General features: G+C 40.3%; 1 protein-coding gene across 3 annotated transcripts; it reads right to left on the reverse strand.

The window, feature by feature from the left end:
- Window positions 1–1,621: 1,621 nt before the first annotated feature.
- Window positions 1,622–20,262, reverse strand: LOC124863926 (interleukin-2 receptor subunit beta-like). Of its 3 annotated transcripts, none has more exons than XM_047358489.1 (11): window positions 20,224–20,262; window positions 18,794–18,844; window positions 11,047–11,139; window positions 10,725–10,857; window positions 10,511–10,577; window positions 9,930–10,023; window positions 9,637–9,785; window positions 5,536–5,701; window positions 5,267–5,372; window positions 5,111–5,189; window positions 1,622–3,664 (listed from the first exon to the last, which is right to left on the reverse strand). In XM_047358489.1, the coding sequence occupies exons 2-11, from the start codon at window positions 18,837–18,839 to the stop codon at window positions 2,915–2,917; spliced, it is 1,683 nt and encodes a 560-aa protein (XP_047214445.1). In that variant the 5' UTR covers window positions 18,840–18,844; window positions 20,224–20,262; the 3' UTR covers window positions 1,622–2,914. The 3 variants fall into 3 exon arrangements, with proteins under 3 accessions (XP_047214445.1, XP_047214446.1, XP_047214447.1); XM_047358490.1 differs by lacking the exons at window positions 18,794–18,844; window positions 20,224–20,262 and adding exons at window positions 12,192–12,247; window positions 12,691–12,854; XM_047358491.1 differs by lacking the exons at window positions 18,794–18,844; window positions 20,224–20,262 and adding an exon at window positions 12,691–12,852.
- Between the last annotated feature and the right edge of the window lie 1,099 nt (window positions 20,263–21,361).

Here is a 21,361-nt window from a genome sequence, read left to right on the forward strand (position 1 = left end):
AATGACCAGTTGGTTACAGAATCTGCTCCACCTGCCGACCTAAATGTAATGATATGAGAAAGGAACATGCACGGGGCAAACCACTTGATTTTCTCTTAACAGCAGATCATATTGAACGACACCCACTTTGATGCTGAAATGCTTCCTGAAGCAGATGTGTAGATAGCGCAAGTGATAAGACATCCCCACTCTGTCATGACTCAACCCTAGATCAACACTGTAGTCATACCAATATTTGCACAATCGATGCACTTTTAAAAGTGACAGATTTCCTAACAGAAAGAACAAATCAGTTTCTTGCCAAGCATGACATTGTTGAGCTGTTTCAGGATAATACAGTAGACCCCAAAGTGAGCACAACTGTACTGTATTGCACCGACTACGCCAAAACAAATTCCTTGTATGTCCAAAAACGTACTTGGCAATAAAGCTTTTCTGATTCTGATTCTGATTCTGAACCCTGTTAAAATGCCAGGATTTGTTAAATTAAAAAAAAGTGAAACCATGATTTGCAAACTTTCCCATCTTTAATTTAACACTAATCCTGCAGCTGGTTAATGATAATTCAAAACACAGGAAAACTGCGACATAGCAAAAAGTGGATCTTTCTCCAATATTGTTTAAAAAAAAGACCGGAGAGAGGCTGGTCTGGGAGCTTGCCATGAGACCAAAGCAACACTGGGGGAGCTGCAGGAGTATTGCTTGTGTTCTACAACTAATCTACCTGGACTAAGGAGTAGTTTTAGGACATAAGCATTTTTCTCAAAAGAAAACAAGCAGACAAGACTAAAATCTCCAAGAACATTTTGGGGTAATATGCTTTGTTCTAATTAAACTAAACCTGAACCTTTGGGCCACAGTTCCAAAAGGTAGGTTTGCTACAAAAACAACAATGAACATTACCAAAAAACACAAAACACAATATCCACAATAAAACATGGTGGTGGCAGCATCATGCTGACCCCTCAGCATGATGCACTTTTCTTCAGACAGAAATTGAAGTTTTCTCTGAATCCAAGTGCCCAAGTGAAATTACGAATAGTTTCAATACCTACCAGCTCTGGCCCCCAAACCTTCAGCAGCTAATAAGCTGAAGATGAGGACAGTTTTTCAGGATCACAGTGAGCCCAAGCTTACATCCAAGCAAACAACAGAATAGAAGCATCTTTCATTTCTATTCCAAAATCTGACATAAATCTCAGATTTATTAAAACTGAAGAGCCCCTTTAAAACATAGTTTGAAAATAAATAAATAAAGCATAGTTTGAGATTTATGAAACGTTGACTTTTTGATTACCTGTGGACTCTCAACCTGTCCAGAGTGTGCCCCACTTCTTGCCAGATGACCGGGCAACCAGGTAGAGACAATAGAGAGATGGAGGGTTTTTTTTGTGAATACTGGGCATCTTTAAAATCTTTTTGACATCAAGACCAACTTTGATTGGTCAAACCTGGACTGATTTGTTTTACACATGGATCTCAAAGTCCACAAACATAGTTAGGAATGTGTAAAATGTTCACTATATTTATGAAAAATAGCAGGTTTCTGGGGTGTTGGCCCAGAAGAAGTGGTTCACAGAGGGCACCATTTATGCAAGAACTGAGTAATTGAAGACTGCAATAGTTGTATATGTCTTTATTGAGGAAAATCATTGATAAATAATGCCAAATCATAGCAGATTATTTAGCATTTAATTGCAGGTGAAGCTAACTCTTATAACAATATAGTACAGTAAAAATTTGCATTGAAGTTAAAGAAGCACATATTCATCAGCATTTCCCCTTCTCACATCTATGCAGCTTCTAGCAGCTCATTTATTAGGTTTCACCATCTTTTCAACTTTTCATATTATTCGAGAAAACAACAGTTTAGATCACCTCATCTGTATGGTATATTTGAAAAAGCAGCCACAGAAAAAGTTGATGTAATACTGAGGCATGTCTCCATCGGGATTTTCTGTCCCCTCTACTGATCTGAGTCTTTAAAATATGTTTGGCAAAACAGTCCCAGTGTGATACTTCATAAAAATCAAAGCCATGTCTAGGAGTTACAATAATGCATTATGTTTCATCTGTATTACATGGTGTACATTAATAATGTGTCCCACTTCTCTCACTTGCAAATGACACCACAGTGTCTAATATTTGCATTTCTAAACAGCTACAGATATTTTGTTCCAACCAAAGTTTCTGCAGGACATTGTTAATATGCTGCTCCAACATGGGTTAGCTTGGTTAAGAAAGCTAACAACATATCATCTAAAATATGCATAGCCTAATCATTTATAAGCTACCTGATTCAAAATGTACAGCTACAGCCTTCAATAAACTTACGTCTTGTTCCTGAAGACCACGTTTTTAATGCAAAAAAGTTAACTGTAGTGCTAGGCTAACATTAGCATGTTGGGTCTCTGTTTTGATATGACAGTGTGGCTTGTAACATATTCCCAAAACATGGCCGCAGGAGCTGAGTTTCATCAGGAATTCTGACACCACGGGATCAGATTGGGACCTCCCAAGTAAAAAGTTTTATGTCACTTGTGTGTTTTTTTGTTTTTTGCTGTGATTAAGAGACCTGACTTGAACCACACAAACTTTACTTCAGCCTTTTTTCTGGTCCAACCAGCTGTCAGCCAGATGGCTTTAAAATGTCTTTGAGAAACACTCTGACTTGTAATTGCAGCCAAGTTCGCTGTTCCCTGGTCTTGGTCAGTTGCTTAGAAAAGTTCTGGTTAAAGCTAGTTCTCAACTCATTATTTCTTCTCTGCTACCAAGACTTTATAAAGATATTAAAGTATAAAGCCTGCTCCCTTACTTTTATCTTTGAATTTTCTTGCAAGGTTGGCTTTTGCCTGTTTTTTCCTTAGAAACACTTCTTAAATTCCTCCAACTTATCAGTTTTAGCTCCTAGTTTTTAGATGGATTTATTGCTGAATGTTATCTGTAGCTCTTTGAGTGTCAGATAACCGGTTTTGAAGGGTTCCACCAGCATAGAAGAGGACCTGCACATGGCACCAGCAACAAGCTGAGCAGCCGAGCTACTGCTGGTATCTGTCTCAGCCGCATCCATTTGGCTTTCAGAGGGCTGTGTCAAAGCAGAAGGATGAGCTGATGGAGAGGAAGGAAGGTGAGAAGAAAGGTGAAGAGGAAGGAAGAGAAGTGGGGAACTCTGATCATTCAGAACTTCCTCCCCTTCTCTGCAAATGACTCTGTGTGTCTCTTTCATTTCATCTTCCTTCATGATGCCAAAACCAGAGTCAGGGCTCTCTGGCTCCCTCTTCAGACTTTCATATTCAGGAAATGAATTAAGAGGATCATAGAGGCAGAATTGGGGGCCGTTGATTTGGGGAAGGTTTTGGAAATTGTCATGATAGGTGAAGTAAGCCGGATTGGGGTTGGTCCTAGCTGAGCCGCTGCAGGAGCTGGATATGAAATAGCCCACATTAGAGAAGCTAGACAGAGAGGAAGAGTTGTAGATGACGCCGCTGTTGTCTGAGCAAGAAATGGAGTTTCTGTGGAAGTGAAGAAAGGTGCTTGTGGAGCTGGAAGTTGGCGAAGGAGAGGGCATCATCTCATTCCAGTCCTCACACACCGCAACTTGCGCAATTTGGTCGCATGAAGGGACCATGAATGATTGGGTCCCTGAAAGGGGATTGAGCCATTCCTGCAGAAAAAAAAAAAACACAGACAGGTTCGGTTTTGGAAATCAGTGAGCTTTACATGAACTGAGGTAAATGGTTAATGGTTTGCACTTGTATAGTGCTTTATCAAGTCACAACACTACAGTAAGTCATCCACCCATTCATACACACATTCACGCACTCAGTAATAGGCTGCATTGTAGAAGTGAGGCTGCCATACAATCGGCGCCAATGAGCCATCTGACCACCATCAGCAGGCAAGGTGTGTGAAGTGTCTTGCCCAAGGACAAACCGGCTGAGACAGACATAGCGGAGGTTTGAACCAGCAACCCAGGATGAACCCCTACCACCACAGCCACCAATGGTGATGGTGGCGTATCAGGTTCAGGGATGAAAATGGCACGTGAATGACTATAAAAAGACAGCCAGCCAGTCAGTCATTTTCTACCGCTTATTCCATAGTGGGTCACGGGGGAGCTGGTGCCTATCTCCAGCAGTCTATGGGCGAGAGGCGGGGTACACCATGGACAGGTTACCAGTCCATCGCAGGGCAACACACAAACAACCATGCACACACTCATTCATACACCTAAGGTCAATTTAGAGAGACCAATTAACCTTATAAAAAGACAGTTCCCTGAAAAATTACTTTTTAACTTTTTGGTCGTTACAACAACATACCTGCATTTTAGTCAGATTTCATGTGAGCGATAAAAAGTAGTGTATAATTGGTAATTAAAAGGAAATGTATACCTGCTTTTCTAATTAACAAATAAAAATCTGAAAAATGTTGCATTCATTCCCTTTCCGCCCCTTTTACTTCCTTTATAGAAGAGTGGTAAAAAGAAAGGCATTATCTGTTTCAAAGTTTGTCATAAGCCATGTAGAGGACACAGCAAATATTTATTTCCCTGTTATTGACTTACAATCGGCCTGACAACATTTTCTATGCAAAACAGTGTATATATGGGAAATAACCAACACTGCACATCATGCGGAACACACCACTCATGTGTTAAAACACGGTGGTGGTGGCATCATGTTGTGGGGATGCTTTTCTTCTGCAAAGGCAGTAAAGCTGGACAGCATTGATCAGAAGTTAGATAAAGTTAAATACTAGGTGATCCTGGAAGAAAACCTGCTAGGAGTTGAAAAGACTTATTTACCCTTTCTAACTAATTTACATAACTTTGAGTTTGTCAAATAAAATCGGAATAAAAACATTAAGGTTTGTGTTTGTAGCTTTGAATTTTTTTTTAAAAGCCCAAGAGGTATGAAGACGTTCGTAAGCTACACTGAATGGAGACAGTACCATCATAAATTTACAAAAATATAAAAACCTTTGTTACCCAATCTAGTTGTGAAAAGGTAACAGAATGTGAGATTGATGCAACTCTTGCAAGCAAGAGGCCTAACATTACTTCAAGTGATGCATGCTATTCAAAGTGTGTTGAAAGCATGATATTTACTTTCAGATTTCCTTGGTGGACCGAATGGAGAGTTTGGAAGTACTTTGAAGGGTTTGGTAACGGCTTCCCTTTAAGCAGCCTGAAAGAAAACAAACACAGCATTAGCTTGGAGGTGGCATTTGCGAACACAAACTATTGGGATGATTAATTATTTACCCTCGGGCCTTGCAGCTCTTGTAGTAGGCCAGCAAAACAATAACGAGGAGACACAAGCTGAGAAGAAGTAAGATCCACTTCACCGAGTTCTGATCTGGTGACCAGTCTGAAGGACAAGAATAAGCTGGTCAGATGCAGGTATTTTACCAAACCCAAGTTAGAAACTACAGAAAGAAACTTTAAGGTGTGGATGTAGAAAATATGTGGAGGTGAATATCTTTGTAGTGACAAGAGAGGCATTTTGGGGGTTTTGGGGGCAATGAAACAACCTTTCTTATCTGCCAAATCCACCCAGGATGTTGTCGGGCTCCAATCGCTCCAGTGGCTCTTGTCCCTATTAGACGGCTTGACTCGGACTCTGACCTCCAGGTTGCCCTTTAGTTTCCCCACAGGAGATCTCAGCTCTTGCTCTTTTGTGTTAAACTCTTTGGAATCCTAATGAAAGAAATGAGTTTGACAAAGTATCAAAGTCAGAGAGCAGATCTAAAACAAGAATAGCTGAATGAAACTTAATACTACCACTATTCTATCACATGAAACATATACTCAATAATTAAAGCTGGAAGTGGCGTTGGCATTACCCTACAGTGAACTCAGCTGTTGGTAGACCACAAACAATACCATTCTTAAGTAAATCCTGAAATCTCAACTCTAAATGTATATATTTAAATACAGATATTGAGAGCAGGTGTGGAAAATGTGATTCTGTCTTGTTGCTACTTAAATACCTCTTCCATTTGTCCTAAACAACTAAAGACCCATTGGTCTAATACCCAGTTTCAGTAAAGAGTGGAGAGTTTGGTATTGAATTTAATAAGTGAGAATCTTTTAGAACCCACTGGAGTTTTCCTGTATGAGAATGGTATTTCAAAGTAAATTAGAGATCTATGTCAGCAACCACAGATCCACTTGGATCTTGGAACAACACATCTGTATGGTTTATGTTCTTTGATTTCTTAAGTGCTTTTAACAATCAAATTTCTAAATCTTTGTAAAACACAGTTGGATGCCTCACAGAAAGAGCACAGTACGTGAGATTAAAGGAATCTGTCTCTGAGGGCTTGGGAGCACCTCAGGGATGTGTGTTCTGAACCTTTCTCACTACCCTGTGTACCTCACACTTGGAAATACCCAAAGGAGTATGAAAAGACAAACACTGTTTTCTATTCTTAGAGAGGAGGCATAAAGCTCTACTAAGTCTCAGGCCATTGCTTTTAGCTGGAAAAAGGTGGATTGTTTCCTCTGGGTTGGAGTAAGTATTTGCCTCAAGCAAAGAGGGGTCCAGGTATTCTGGTATCTTGTTCACAAGTTATGGGAGGATGGAGTGACATACATCTGTCATAATAAGGGGGGGGTTTGCTTTACTCTGTGGTAGTAAAGAAACGACTGAGCCAGGGCGCAGCAATGGTGGTGTAAGGGTTAAGCACACGGCCATATGCAGAAGCTATAGTCCTCTGGGTTCGAGTCCTGAATCCAGCAACCTTTGCTGAATGTCTCTCCCTCTCTCTGCCCTCTTTTCTGTCTGCCTACTTTTGGAAAATAAAGGCCTCTAGTGCTGAAAAAAATATCTTACCAAAAAAAAAAAGAAACAGCTGAGCCAAAAAGTAAATTTCTCAAATTAAGAATCTGTCTACATTCTGTCTCTCAGCTATGGTGATTAGATATGGATCATGACCAAAAGAGCAAGACTCCAGATACAAATGGGTAAATTGAGCTTCCTCTGTACGGTGGCCAGGCTTTTTCTTAGAGATAGGGTTGGGATCTCTGTCATCTGGGGAGAGCCTGGAGTAGAGCTGCTGCTTCTCTGGATCAAAAGAAGTCAGATGAGTTGGTACGGGTGAAGGTTTTGCTAATGGACCTCTCTTCTTTGCTACCTGATGGATGGATGGATGGATGGATGGATGGATGGAAACGTTAGGGATCAAAACATGTCATCTTATTGACTTACAATCGGCCTGACAATCTTAAAATATGCAAAATCGCAATTGCAAAGGACTGCTTGGATGCAATATTCCTATTCTAAGGGGCAGGAGTTCACACTCAGTAGGCCTAAACCAATAATATCTTCGGCCAGCGGCATGTCATCATAACAACACTCAACAATAGCATCGAAGTTGCATATTTCCCTAATATCTTGCAAGAGGACATTAACAAATAGGACTGGAATAGCAACACGGTGACCAAAGTAAGGTCGGAATAGATACTACTACCCAAGGAAGCTATAAACCTTCATTATTTACAGTAATTTGTTGCGAGCTTTAAATCATTCCGGGGCTCTTTAGGTTTTAAAGACACATGTTCTGCCTGTATGTACGTAGGTGTTCTCCAGGAACTTCTGTGACCTCCCACAGTCCAAAAGCATACATCTTAAGTTAATTAGGCACTCCACGTTGACCTTCTGTGTTAGCGTCATGTGCATGGGTCTTTGTTTTGGCCCTGTGATGGACAAGTTGTACTCTGCCTCTGCTCCTTAACCAGATAGCTTTCTTCTTTCTACTGACGTTTCCCAGATAATCTTTCGTCCAATCAAAGAGAATTTTCACCTGTGGAGGTAGCATCCCAGGATTTACAAAACAACATCAGGATACGACCTTGTAGGCTTGTTACAACAATGATTTACAACAAATGATGTCTCATGGCACTTCACAACGCAAACAGATTCAATTCATGTAAAGAAATATGTGGACAATTCTCTTTGTTTTCTTCTCCTCTTCAGACTTCCCTTAGACCAAAGACAGGTATTTAGAATCCCAAATGATGTGGTAAAACCTTTGAATTCAATCCTTTAAATGTTCACTCTTAGTTACTGTCAGAAGTTGCCTTTAAGAAATTAGATTTAATGTTTTTTATGTTTCTGTTTCTTAGTTTATTTATTGATTCTAATTATGATTAGAACCCATATAACAATTTGTAATTAAAGTGTCAATATTGTGATTATATACACACGGGGACAAAATTGTTGGTACCCCTCGGTTGATGAAAGAAAAACCCATAATGGTCACAGAAAACATGCTTCAACAGAATTATTTTAAAAAATAAGCTCATGAAACAGGCCTGGACAAAAATGATGGTACCCATAGCTTAATATTTTGTTGCACAACTTTTTTAGGCAATCACTGCAATCAAATGATTCCTATAACTGTCAATGAGACTTCTGCACCTCTCAGCAGGTATTTTGGCCCACTCCTCATGAGCAAACTGCTCCAGTTGTCTCAGGTTTGAAGGATGCCTTTTCCAGACGGCATGTTTCAGCTCCTTCCAAAGATGCTCAATAGAATTTAGGTCAGGGGTCATAGAAGGCCACTTCAGAATAGTCCAATGTTTTCCACTTAGCCATTCTTGGGTGTTTTTAGATGTGTGTTTTGGGTCATTATCCCATTGCAAGACCCTTGACCTGTGACTGAGACCAATCTTTCTGACACTGGGCAGCACATTTCTCTCTAGAATACCTTGATAGTCTTGAGATTTCATTATACCTGCACAGATTCAAGACACCCTGTACCAGATGCAGCAAAGCAGCCCCAGAACATAACAGAGCCTCCTCCATGTTTCACAGTAGGGACAATGTTCTTTTCTTCATATGCTTCATTTTTCCGTCTGCGAACATAGAGCTGATGTGGCTTGCCAAAACGTTAAATTTTTGTCTCATCTGTCCATAAGACATTCTCCCAGAAGCTTCGTGGGTTGTCAACATGTAGTTTGGCAAATTCCAGTCTGGCTTTTTTATGATTTGTTTTTAACAATGGTCTTCTTGGTCGTCTCCCATTAAGTCAACATTGCCTCAAACAATGTCAGATGGTGCGATCTGACACTGATGTTCCTTGAACTTGAAGTTCACCTTTAATCTCTTTAGAAGTTTTTCTGGGCTCTTTTGTTACCATCCGTAATAACCGGCTCTTTGTTTTGTCATCAATTTTCCTCCTGCCGCCACGTCCAGGGAGGTTGGCTACAGTCTCATGGATCTTAAATTTCTGGATAATATGTACAACTGTAGTCACAGGAACATGAAGCTTCTTGGAGATGGTCTTATAACCTTTACCTTTAATATGCTTGTCTATAATTTTCTTTCTAATCTCCTGAGACAACTCTTTACTTCGCTTCCTCTGGTCCATGTTGAGTGTGGTACAAACCATGTCACCAAACAGCACAGTGACTACCTGTAGCCCTATATATAGGCCCACTGACGGATTACAAGGATGTAGACACCTGTGATGCTAATTAATGGACACATCTTGATTTAAAATGTCCCTTTGGTCTCATTATTTTCATTATTTTCATCAATAGGTTTTTCCGCTGTTTTTTCTTAATTTTTATTTAAATAAATGAATGTTAAGATGTAAACATGTGTAAACATCTACAAAAATGCTCACCTTCCATTGTTGTTCTCTCTGTTTGACCCGAAGCTCGAAGTTGAAGGAAGCCTCAAAATACATTGAGACAGGACTCCCCAGAGTCCACGATATCAGGGTGAAATTGGCAGTGATGTTGACCTGTGGAGCTCCTGGAGGATGCATTTTAACTGTATGCACATGCACACACACACGCACGCAGACACACACACACACACGCACACACACACAGAAAGGTTTAACGAACCATCATACAAATAACTATACACTAAATATTTGAGGCAAGGAGGGCTAAGAGAGGGGAAGCAACTCACTGTGATCCACTGGCTTGTAGTTTTTAATGTCCTTCACCAGTGTGCCATTACATGTTAAATTGATGAATGGCATCACTTCAGAACCAGAAAAAGCCTGCACAGAAACCATCAAAAGAAGGTTCTAGTCACAAAAAAATTGGAGCTGGTTCAGGCCCGCCGAAAGGTGGGGGAACAAACGTGTCTGTTGCCCTGGGTCCAGAATAAGGGAGGGGCCCACGATGTGTGTGTGTGTATGTGTGTGTGTGTGTGTTGGGGTGAGGGGTGTGTGAAAGCCAGAGTAGAGCAGAGGAAGGCAACGAGGGAGCGCCTGCCAACTCTGTCATCACGCAACCCCCCCCAGACCCCAGTGAGGTGCGATAGACTTCGGAGTTGTCCTGGTCCCCATCAAAGCTGTCACTGGGCTTGGGTTGATTGGATATAAGCAGAAGGAAACAACATTTTGTAATGTTGCAACAACAAACTTTTGTTTGGGATTGTGTTTGATAGACTGAAACAAAGTAGTGCATAAATGTAAAATGGAAATTGGTCTACTTTGTGTTGGTCATAAAATCCAGCAATTAAATTGTAATTAAAGCACTTACTGTCTTTTCAAAGACAAAACTGCAGCCCAGAGAAGAATTTCTGTGTTGTTTCAGTTTGCAGCTTTGGCTGAAAATGAGGACAATATTAAAATTGCAGCTTTACGTTTATTCAGAATTTAAAGAAAATGTTATCACATAAAAAATTGTTCTCTTTTCTATAAAAATGTCTTAATAATAATGTTTCTGCAAATGCAATATGTCATATCTTACTTACGCTATTAATTCAATTGATCTAGATTTCCAATATTTCTTCACTCCCGTAATCCAACAGTTCTCAGCAGAACCAACCCATGATCTGGTCCAACTACAGCTGACATTGTTAACAAAGTCATTTGTGCAGAGGAGTCCTTAAAACAACAGACAAGGAGATTAGAATGGCTTCCGTACATATACATAACCGGACTCCAAGCCAAATACAGAGGTGGACAGTAACTACCAGGCTGGGGAATTAGTTTTAAGAACCAAAAGATAAAATTGATTGTTAGCAGTTCTAGGAGGATATTTATTAGGATAGTTATTATCAAACGCGTTCATACCAGGAGAGCCTGTGTGAGCGTCAGCTGGATCCACTGGAAGCAGAACCAGAAGCATGCACAGGGACCACAGCATCTCCACGGCCGGCGACATGACTGTAGAAAGGCAGAAATCAGGTGAATACAAACTGAACTAAACAAGAAATGTTCACCGTTTCCCTCCGTAGCTTGTTTCTGAAACCTGAAAGTTGAAATTGTGCTTCCCTCCACCAAAATGGCCACAAAGCTGAGCTCTTTTGAGTGAATATTGGATCAGTTGAGAGCAAAAACAGTCATACTGAGAGGGCAACAGTGAACAAGAACTGCTGTATTGTTGAATGAAAACTTTGAATACACAGTCCCAGTAAGAAGTTCGGCATTAGTGTCATATCAGTGTGGGGGCTTTTCATGATGCATATGATCTAGTCTTTTTAAACGGTGGAGCCATTACACAACAAACAACATCAATTAATTTTAAATACAAGAACTTTAATTTATTGGGAATTTTCTGTAATGCACACATGGTTAAAATTATATACCAAAAACTTTAATAAATGTCCCCATTTACCAGTACCACCTCCAGTGCAACGGACCCTCAGCATGATTCTACCAACACCTTGCTTGATAGTTAGTACTATGTTTCCAATTTTGAAATCCTCATCTCATCCGACCATAAAATGTTTTTCAGACAGCATTTGGCTCGTCCATCTTGGCAAGCTGCAAATTTCAGCTGATTTCAGCCTAATCCACTGTGGACATTAATACTGAAGTTCCAGCACTCCAGTTCATGACAGAGTTTTTTTGGTTCTTGAGTTGTACTTAAACCTCCTGATTGATTTCCTTTGACAGGAGATGACAGTTTCTATCAGAGTGAAACTTTGACACAATTAGACAAAGATTAGAAAAACGGTCAAGTCTGAAAAAAATAATTTGTCAATTTATGCTCGCAAAGCCACACCCATGGTGGAAGAACAACACATTAAAACTACCTTTACCATTTCTGACTAGAAGAACGGTCAAATATTACACCAAAAGGCCTTTAAGTGTTACTAAAACATGAAGGGTCAGAACCATATATATATATATATATATATATATATATATTGCATCTGCCTTTGTGCATTAGAGAAACTCTGCATTTAATTTAAAGTTGTACAACCAGTTCTTACCTTTAAATATCATTGAATCTGTAATCGTTAGGCCCTGGACAAAGAGCGGTTCAAATCTAGCAAAAAAATATTTATTCATGTTTAATTAATGCCGACAGTGAGTGTATGTAAACCTTTGACCAGAACTGTTAACACCTTGTATTAGAGAAAGAGCTTCAACTTGACTCTAATATTAACAATAGAAATGACAATTTATGTTTTATTACTACTATAAATGAACTAACATGATGCTTCATAAAAAAAAGACTACATTTAGTGCTGAGTTTGTCTTTAAAGATGAGACAAACTATGCATGAAACATCTACATGTAGGCCAACACTTTAATTCAAGCATACTGAGTAGAGTTATCTCACCAGTTTGACACACAACCACATCATGAAAAGGCTAAAAAGGTTATTAAGTATTTTATGTGTATTTATTTAGAATTTTGTTCATAAAATGTGCTCCTTTTTTATTTATGCATTTTTGTTATTTTTCTGAGCAGAGTAGAGAAAATTACCTTATGTATCCTGACAGCAGGTGGTCAGTAAGAGGACTGACATCCTCACGTCCTCCTGCTCTGGCCTGATGATTAGATTTCCTTTATTTCTCTCTCTGTCCTCTTTCTCTCTACTAAAACACAATTGACTTTCGCCTCAGCTCTGCCCCTCCCTCTCACCTCATTCTCGCCCCTTTTCTGTCATCTTCTAAGTGCCCAGTGACATTTTCCACTTGAAACCACAGCTCGCAGGTCTTACAGGAAGCTTCAACAGCGGTGAGTGATAGTGAAAGGGGACGGGCCGGGTAGGTGGAGGTGCTGCTGAGCATCGCTGGTGGGGCTATCTTGCTTGCAGAGTGCCTCCTACTCCTCAGCAGAAGCCAGTCACCTTACCTGGGCCCCATCACATGCTTTAAGATCAGAATAATTGTACTGAAAGCAAGAAAGGCAAAGCAACACCACATCCTGTTTCAATTGCAACGTTAAACAAGGGGTTATATGCAGAGAAACTTGATGTTCTATGAAGTGGTTTGTATGAGCAAAACCTGGCTTAAAAAAGCAGATTCAAAGGAGTGGAGAGACTAAACCTACCAGATTTAGAATCATGGGGTGTATATAAAAATAAGATCCCTCTCTCTCTCTCTGAAACACACAAACCTGTAAAGACTTAAAACCGCTGCTATTATAGCCACAACCACTGCAGATGCACAGAAACAACTCTGGTTGTCTCTGATAGAAAAAATAGACCGACAGTTAAGGAAGTAGTCTTTTTGTCAACGAGAGGTCACCAAACATTTTAATGCAGCAACAGGCCTTAAGATGTTTCCACTGGATGGAGTATGAACATATGTCATGCCTGACTATGAGAGAGAAATAAATAAAAAAGTGAAAATTTACAGTTTGGGTTTTGCAAAATCAAGGCGCCTTGCAAAAGTACAGAGTATTAATTAGAGAAGCAGCCAAGAGGCCAACAATATCTTTGGAGGTGACATCAAGATCAGGAGAGGTGTTCCCCATGAGTCCCCAGCAGTGAAACATGGTGGTGGCAGTGTCATGCTGTGGGGATTCTTTTCCTCAACAGGGACAGGAATTATGGTCAGAGTTGATGGGAAGATGGATGGGGCCAAATACAGAGCAACTGTGAAACATATACTTCTTGTGCTCCACTTCACAATTCTGCACTACTTTGTTTTGGTCGTTCGTATCTAATTCCAACACAACAGTTTGGGTTTTATAATGTGATAATGTACAGTATGATGTTAGGTGCATGAAAAGTTTTAAAAGGCACCTAAAAATGTTATGGACTTACTTTCTCTGCTTTTTTCATGTCAGGATCTATCTGGGTATATGTGAAAAAAAAACTTCATAAGGGGAAAAATACAAGCTTAACATCTCTGGCTTATCATGGATGAGCTTATCATCTCAAAATGTCATGAGAATGTAGAGGCTCTAACACAGAAATGGTTAGATAAGATTGTAGTGTTTCTCTGACAGAATGTTCAAAGAAAGGCCATTGTGAAACACATCTTCCAATGCCTTATTGTATAGACAGGTACACCACAAGGCATGCATGTAAACAACGTAGAACCTGTTGCAACACTCGCATGTTGCATGTCTGATCTCTGCTGTGAGCAGCTTACTAGTTTGTCTCAGTAGGAGTACAGGGCCAGAGGCTGGTGTGATGCACGAGCCACCAGTTCCTGCAGCTACTTAACTGTCGCGAAGGTTGCTAATTTAAGGTTTGTGAGTGTGTGTGTGTGGGGGGGGGGGGGGTGGCCCAAAACAGAGGAGCTGCAGAAAGGCAGAAAGAAGAAGAATAGCATACAGCACTTCCCGAAAGGTCAGAGTCCGCTGTGCCTAAAGCGGAAAGCCGCTAAGACGACCACAGTGATAAATGTCTGTGTGGGTGGGTGCACAGTGGGCAGAGGTGAGAACAATAACAAGGGAGAGGATGCTCATACTGCATGTCCTGTAGGTCTATGCAAAAACAAGATTCTACTTTCGAATAAACACAATGAATATTTCCAATACACAGTGTAATGAGAAAAGGGTGCTAAACATGTTGCCTCTCTCATACATCATTCAATGACTCATCAAATAGACAGGTAAACTGTAAAATATGTTCAATTCCTGTAAGTGGGACCTTGGGTGACTAAGCTCAATACCCCGTGATGCAGAAGACTGCACATTAAAGGGTCCGTTCTAACATTTGACGCCTGCTAGGTCATGACTTAAAAGAAAACAAAAGCAACCGAATTAGCCTGCAAGCTAGCAGTTGTGCTACAGACACAAGCTTTAAGTGATAGCATATGGAAAAATGTAACTACAAAAAAGCTTTTTTCAGATGATTTCACTTCTTCAGGGAAAAACAGCTATCCAGGGGTGCATGGTGGAGCAGTTGTTAGCACTGTTGCCTTGCAACAAGAAGGCCATGGAGTTTAAATGTTCTTCCCGTGTATGCAGGGGTTCTCTCAGGGTACTCCAGCTTCCTCCCACAAGTCCAAAATCAGGACTGTTAGGTTAATCTAACTTGCCCTTTGGAGTGAGCATTTGTGTGATTGGTTGTATGTTTGTCTTTGTGTGGTCCTGTGATGGATAAGCACCTGCCTCCCCAACCCGATGATGCCTATTCGGAATAAGTGGGTCTAGACAATGGATGGATGGAATAAAAAGCTGTCTAAACCAAATTTGCTCCCCTTGGCAGCAAGAACCAGCATCAAATGTTGGGATTACTCTCAGAGAGTCTTTCACATCACTATGGAGAAATTTTGGCCCTCTTTTCCTTGCTGATTAAATACAGTCACATTTTGGTTTTTCAAAAACACGAACTTTTTTAGGCCATGCCAGAGCATCACAATCAGATTTAGGTGTGGAATACAAAACTTTAATTTTGTTTGGATTTTTAAGTCATCTAGAAGCTGACTGGCTGCTGTCCTTACAACCACGTCCTGCTGGATAACCTAAGTGAGTTTGGGATTCAGCTTGGTGGATGGACATTTTCCTTCAGGATTTTCTGCTACAGAGCAGAATTCATGCTTCCATCATTTACTGCAGTCCAACCAGGTCCTGATACAGCAAAACAACCCCACTGCCACCACAATGTCTGACTGTGGGATGTTTTTCTTAAATGGTGCTTTAGTTTTATGTCAAATGTAATGGAATTTGAAGGGGTGGAAAAAAAATATGGGACAAGTGATTTTGTTAAAACAGTTATTTTTATTTTTTCCCCAACTCAAGAAATTTAGACAAATAAAAATTTGGATAAAAAAAATAAATTGGTGGGATATCCTGCTACTGCAAAGATACATTTAATTTAAGGCTTTAAACATATTTACCAGGAGTGACCAGAATTTTGGATGATGTGTGAAACACAATTTATAACTTTAGTATATGAGCTGATAAGTAAGCGCTCCTGAACTGTTATTGAATAAAGAGGAGCACATCAGCTGTAGCTGATTTTGGCAGTTTGTGCAAGATGGGGAACATAACTTCAAACAGTTCCCTCAACCCTTTTTATCTGTCTGCTAAAGAATAGATCAGTTTCTGTGGTTTTAGTCTAAACCACCTACATTCTGCTGCTTCTACACAATGTACTGAGCAATAAATGTGACTCTCAGTAGACTGAGTTAGAGCTGGGACATCTGATTGGTCAATTTGACCTATTTCAGTATAAAAAGTCTGATCTAGATAATGGTACTGTGCTTGCTGGTCGGCATTATTATATCCAGATTGACTCTCCATCACAGAATGAACTCTTTCATGCAAGCTATATTTATATATTCTTAGGGAGTTCTTCTCAAAGCCATGTAGGAAAATTAAGGTGGTTTTCAGGTCATTTCCCTTTCATATCAAAATCTATAAACAAGTTTTTCAGAATCAGAATCAGAATCAGAATCAGCTTTATTGCCAAGTTCCTACATACAAACAAGGAATTTGACTCCGGTACACTTTGCTCTTTTGTTCTGTTTTTGCATTACAGAATATACAAATTTACAATTTACAATATACACATATATAATAGAAAAGGTGCATTTGCAACATCTGTATGCTGTTGTTTTGTACTCTATTAAATGTTCATCAGAGAAACAGCCTGGGGGAAGAAACTGTCTCTGTGGCGGTTGGTTTTAGTGAACAGTGCTCTGTAGCGGCGGCCTGAAGGTAAAACTCTAAACAGTTTATGTGCAGGGTGTGTGGGGTCTGCAGAGATTTTGGCAGCTCTTTTCTTGACCCTAGACCTGTATAAGTCCTGGATGGAGGGAAGGTCAGCTCTGATGATTCTCTCTGCAGTCCTGATTATTCGTTGCAGTCTGGACCTGTCCTGTTTTGTGGATGATCCAAACCACACTGAGATGGATGAAGACAGGACAGACTGAATGATGGCAGTGTAGAAGATGACCAACAGCTCCTGTGGAAGGTTGAACTTCTTGAGTTGCCTCAGGAAGTACAGTCTCTGCTGGGCCTTCTTTCGAACAGTGTCTATGTGTGAAGACCATCTCAGGTCCTCAGAGATGGTGGTTCCTAAGAACCTGAAGTGGTCCACGGCTGATACAGTGTTGTTGAGGATGGTGAGGGGGGTGTATGGGGGTGGTGTTCTCCGAAAGTCCACCACCATTTCCACAGTCTTGAGTGGGTTCAGTTCCAGGTTGTTCTGACCGCACCAGTGTATCAGCCGATCCACCTGCTGTCTGTATGCAGACTCATCACCATCCTGGATCAGTCCAATGACAGTGGTGTCATCTGCAAACTTAAGGAGTTTCACGGACGAGTCCGATGAGGTGCAGTCATTTGTGTACAGAGAGAAGAGGAGTGGGGATAGAACACACCCCTGGGGGGCACCAGTACTTATTGATCTGGATCGGGAGAAGATGCTCCCCAGTCTCACCTGCTGCTGTCGGTCTGTCAGGAAGCTGTTGATCCACTGACAGGTGTTTTTGTGTTCACTGTTGCTAATTTTGACATACCACAAATGGCTTTTTAATGTCCTTTACTGTACACAGCCTTCACAGAAAATTGTTTTTATTCAGTCATAAGACTATTCATTTCTAATTACTAAATGCATTTCCTGTGTAAAGTTAAGTCTCTTCCACCTGTTCCCTTTCCCTTATGATTTCACCGCAATGTTATTCATACTGGACTCGTCTTTTGTCCTCCAGCTGTCTAGTTTCATCAGACCAGATTGACTATTTATGCCGTTTGGACAGATGGGCTTGATAAATACTTATTTCAGTAACAATTTTAGTGTAAAAATTCCAATACAACAGTGTGAAAAATGTTTCATCTTTGATGTTTTGTTGATTCAATAAAATATTGTTTTTTGCCAAAAAGAAGAAGAACATAATTTATTTAATCGCACAGTTGTGCATTACGGTCATATACTGTTCAAACCTTTAGTTGGCTGCCTTTGTATACTTACAGGTCAGTGTCATTTGGCTTATCACTCAAAGTTTGCATTTCCAACCATCCTGGGACATTGTATTGATTTTATTTTATTGTATTAACTCTATTTGTGCCCGCCCTGACACTATGCCATCCCTCACTCTAACTGTAATGAGTACATTCTTAACCTTAAATGTAACCTAAGCTTAATTTACACCTTAGCCCTAAACCAAAACCCTAACCATAAAAATGACAACATATGAGGACATGGCTTCAGTCCTCATACAAACGATCAGTCTTCAGAAACTAAACAGCAAAGGTCCTAAAGAGGCAACAAAAACAAGTACACAGACACCCCCACGCACAGCACAGTCAGAGGCTCTAAATGCTAGGCAACACCAAAGACTGCATGTCCAAAGTAAGGCAGGGTGTGAATCACACCGTGTTTGTTGTGGTGTTGAGATTGGAAGCCAGACCTCGTTTTGTTGTTCCCCCTTTTTCAGCCTCTGGTAAATACTATATAATATATGATTTTCTCTGTCCCTCACTGGATTTTAGAGGACAAACTGAAAAATTTATTTGTTTCGATTCAAAAAATTAAAATACCACCAATGCATTATAAGTAATCATTACAAACAGTCATATTTTTCAAGCAGTTTGTCTGACTGGTCCGATGAAACAAAAATTTAAGTTTTGGACTATAAGGAACGTCATTACATTTGACGGAAAACGGGGAAGGCTTACAAACCTGATAAATCGATTCTGGCTGTGAAGTACAGGGGTGACAGCATCATAGGATCTGGGGGCAAAAACAGATGGCATCATGATGAAAGAGTGGCCGTTAGTCTTATGGAAAATTTGAGGACAGAGCTAAAAAGGTGTGTGTGTGTGAGTGTGTCTGTGTGTGCAAGTTGACTAACAAACCTGACCAGTTACACCAATTCTGTCAGGAAGAATGGGTCAAAATTCCAGTAAGCTATTATAAGAAGCATGCGGAAGAAGACTCACAATGCTTGACCCAAATCACAAAGTTTAAAATGCAGTTCTACCAAATACTTGGAAAATAGATGCAAATTCCTGAATGTCAAGAAAGTAAAATGTCAAGAAAGTAGAATTTGATTTGTGACCCCGCTTCCTGTTAAGACCGTCACTACCACTGTCAGCGATTCATTACAGATGTGGTGAAAACTGGGAAAAGGGAACACATTTAATTGGCTGAAGTTAAAAGCATTCATGGATAATTGGAAACTATTTTCTGAGATGTATTTGGGAACAAACTGAGCTCAAAAACAAAAGATTAAATTTGTAGTATTAAATTGTAACTGTGTTAACACAATAACACAACACAGATTTTTACTAAATAAACTGGCCAATTCTATTAAATCTTCAAATTTTAATTTTAAACAATTTATAATCGTATCTATGCTGAGACTGTCAAAACAAATGTAACATTATTGTCTTTCTCAATAAACAAATGCCAAAATTTTACATTTATGGTCTATGTTAAAATGGTCTGTGTTAAAATGGTCTGTGTTAAAATTATCGTTCCATACGAGCAACAAATCCAGCCACAGTCCAGGATTTAGATTTGCAGTTTATCAACTTACTTACTTCAAGGATCTAAAAGGTAGTGAAAAAAAGCAAAAAACAGAATGATCATTTCTTTTAATGTCAAGCCTTCCAATAGGATTCCTTCCCATACGGACCACAAAGACGATGGTGTACTTATTAGTTTCTTACGTGAACTAACCTAAAAGGTGAAGATTTGTTAATTTAAATCTAATGTAACTTCATGTAAACCTATAAAAAACAGTCTGTGGTTCATGAGAAGAAAAATGCAGCAACACGTTTTTTGAACTGTTGAGTAACCTTAAAACTCTTAGAATCCAAAAAAAGAGTTTGGAATGTTTTCCTGCAATTAAATAGCAAAGTTCATTTAAAAAGCATTTTTTATTACTAAAACATAACACTTAAGATTTTTTAAATATTTTTTTTTACAATATTTAAGGATATAGTCTGATAAAATATATTTTCTTAACTATAACTGGGACTGTTTTTTCCTCCCTAATAAAAGACACACACACAACAAAGATAGAAGTGTAAACTAAGAAAACACATAAATAACCATTGAATAGCAACTGAGGAGGAAAGAAAAACACAAGAACTTATGTTTCTCACCTTGGTTTTAGCTGGTTTCACTCCTTTTGGTCAACTGAGGTCATACCGAGGTGATAAGTCGCTGGAGAGGTGTAAAAAAACAGAATACGTATTACAGGTGTTGCATTTCTTTAGAATGTCACACAAGCCACCGACATGCATTACGTCAGGTTTCACCTGGAGGAAAAAACTAAATCTGTTGCGTTCACAGCTAGATATGCCTATATCAGCTTCGCACACTTAGAGATGGACATTTCTGTACATTCTTCATTGGAAAATGCCTCATTTCAAACTGGATGGTCTTGCCATAAAATCTCAGTTGGAATTTGGCTTGAACTTTGACTGGGCCACTCTAACACATTGTTTTTTTTATTAAAAGCATTCCCTCACAGATCTGTGTGTTTAGGGTCGTTTTCCTGCTGAAAGACGAACCTTTGTCGTCTCTAGTCTCATTCAGCCTCTAACAGGTTTTCTTCCAGGATTACCCTGAATTTAGCACCATTCATCTTCCAGTGACCTCTGACCAACTGCCCTGTCCCTGCTGAAGAAAAGCATTACCACAACATGATGCTGGCATCACCAATTTTTAAAAGTGGTGCCGTGGAAGGGGGTCCGGCAGGGGGCTGCCCGCCTTCGTGGGGTGTTGTCTATGAGCTGAGCTCTGGTGGGCATCCCTGCCTCTAGACCTCTCAGGGAATGACCCCCCCAGGGTGAAATACAATGTGCCCCTCATACCTTGGTTCCCACGTGTTGTGACTGCTGCGGTGAGCTAATGCCTGCCCGGCGTGTTGGGGGTTCTGGGGGCTCCCCACTGCTTGGTGCATGGCGGTCTTGCTGCTGGGGGTTGGTGTGGGCCCTGGGCCGCCGGGGGGACCTGTTCCCAGGCTGGGCCTGCATGGCCAGGTGGCTTAATGCACTATGTCTTGCTCTGTGCCTGTTTGGCCTGGGGGGCACGGCTCCTGTGCCTTGCTGGTGAACTACTCCTGTGCGGAGCGTACCACTGCCCTGGGGTGATGCTTAATGTCTGGCTGCCTGAGACAACTGCAGTCTTTCCGGAGCCAGTTCTACCTGTCCTTTGCTGCTCCTCGTTGCTGTGGATTGCAGGCCTTCTACCGTTCTTGCCACACTTACAAATGTACACTTCAAGGTGACAAACTCT

Source organism: Girardinichthys multiradiatus, chromosome Y, assembly GCF_021462225.1.
Source record: "Girardinichthys multiradiatus isolate DD_20200921_A chromosome Y, DD_fGirMul_XY1, whole genome shotgun sequence".
NCBI lineage: Eukaryota > Metazoa > Chordata > Actinopteri > Cyprinodontiformes > Goodeidae > Girardinichthys > Girardinichthys multiradiatus.

What these genes read in the sequence shown, in the direction of transcription:
- LOC124863926 (XM_047358489.1), bottom strand. Translation starts at nt 18,839, where the DNA reads ATGATGCTGTCACCCCTGTACTTCACAGCCAGAATCGATTTATCAG. An exon ending in AGCCAGAATCGATTTATCAG is followed by an intron (nt 11,140 to 18,793) that starts GTTTGTAAGCCT and finishes GCCTTTCTACAG; the next exon opens with TCATGTCGCCGGCCGTGGAG. An exon ending in AGAGAGAACAACAATGGAAG is followed by an intron (nt 5,702 to 9,636) that starts GTGAGCATTTTT and finishes TTCTTTCATTAG; the next exon opens with GATTCCAAAGAGTTTAACAC.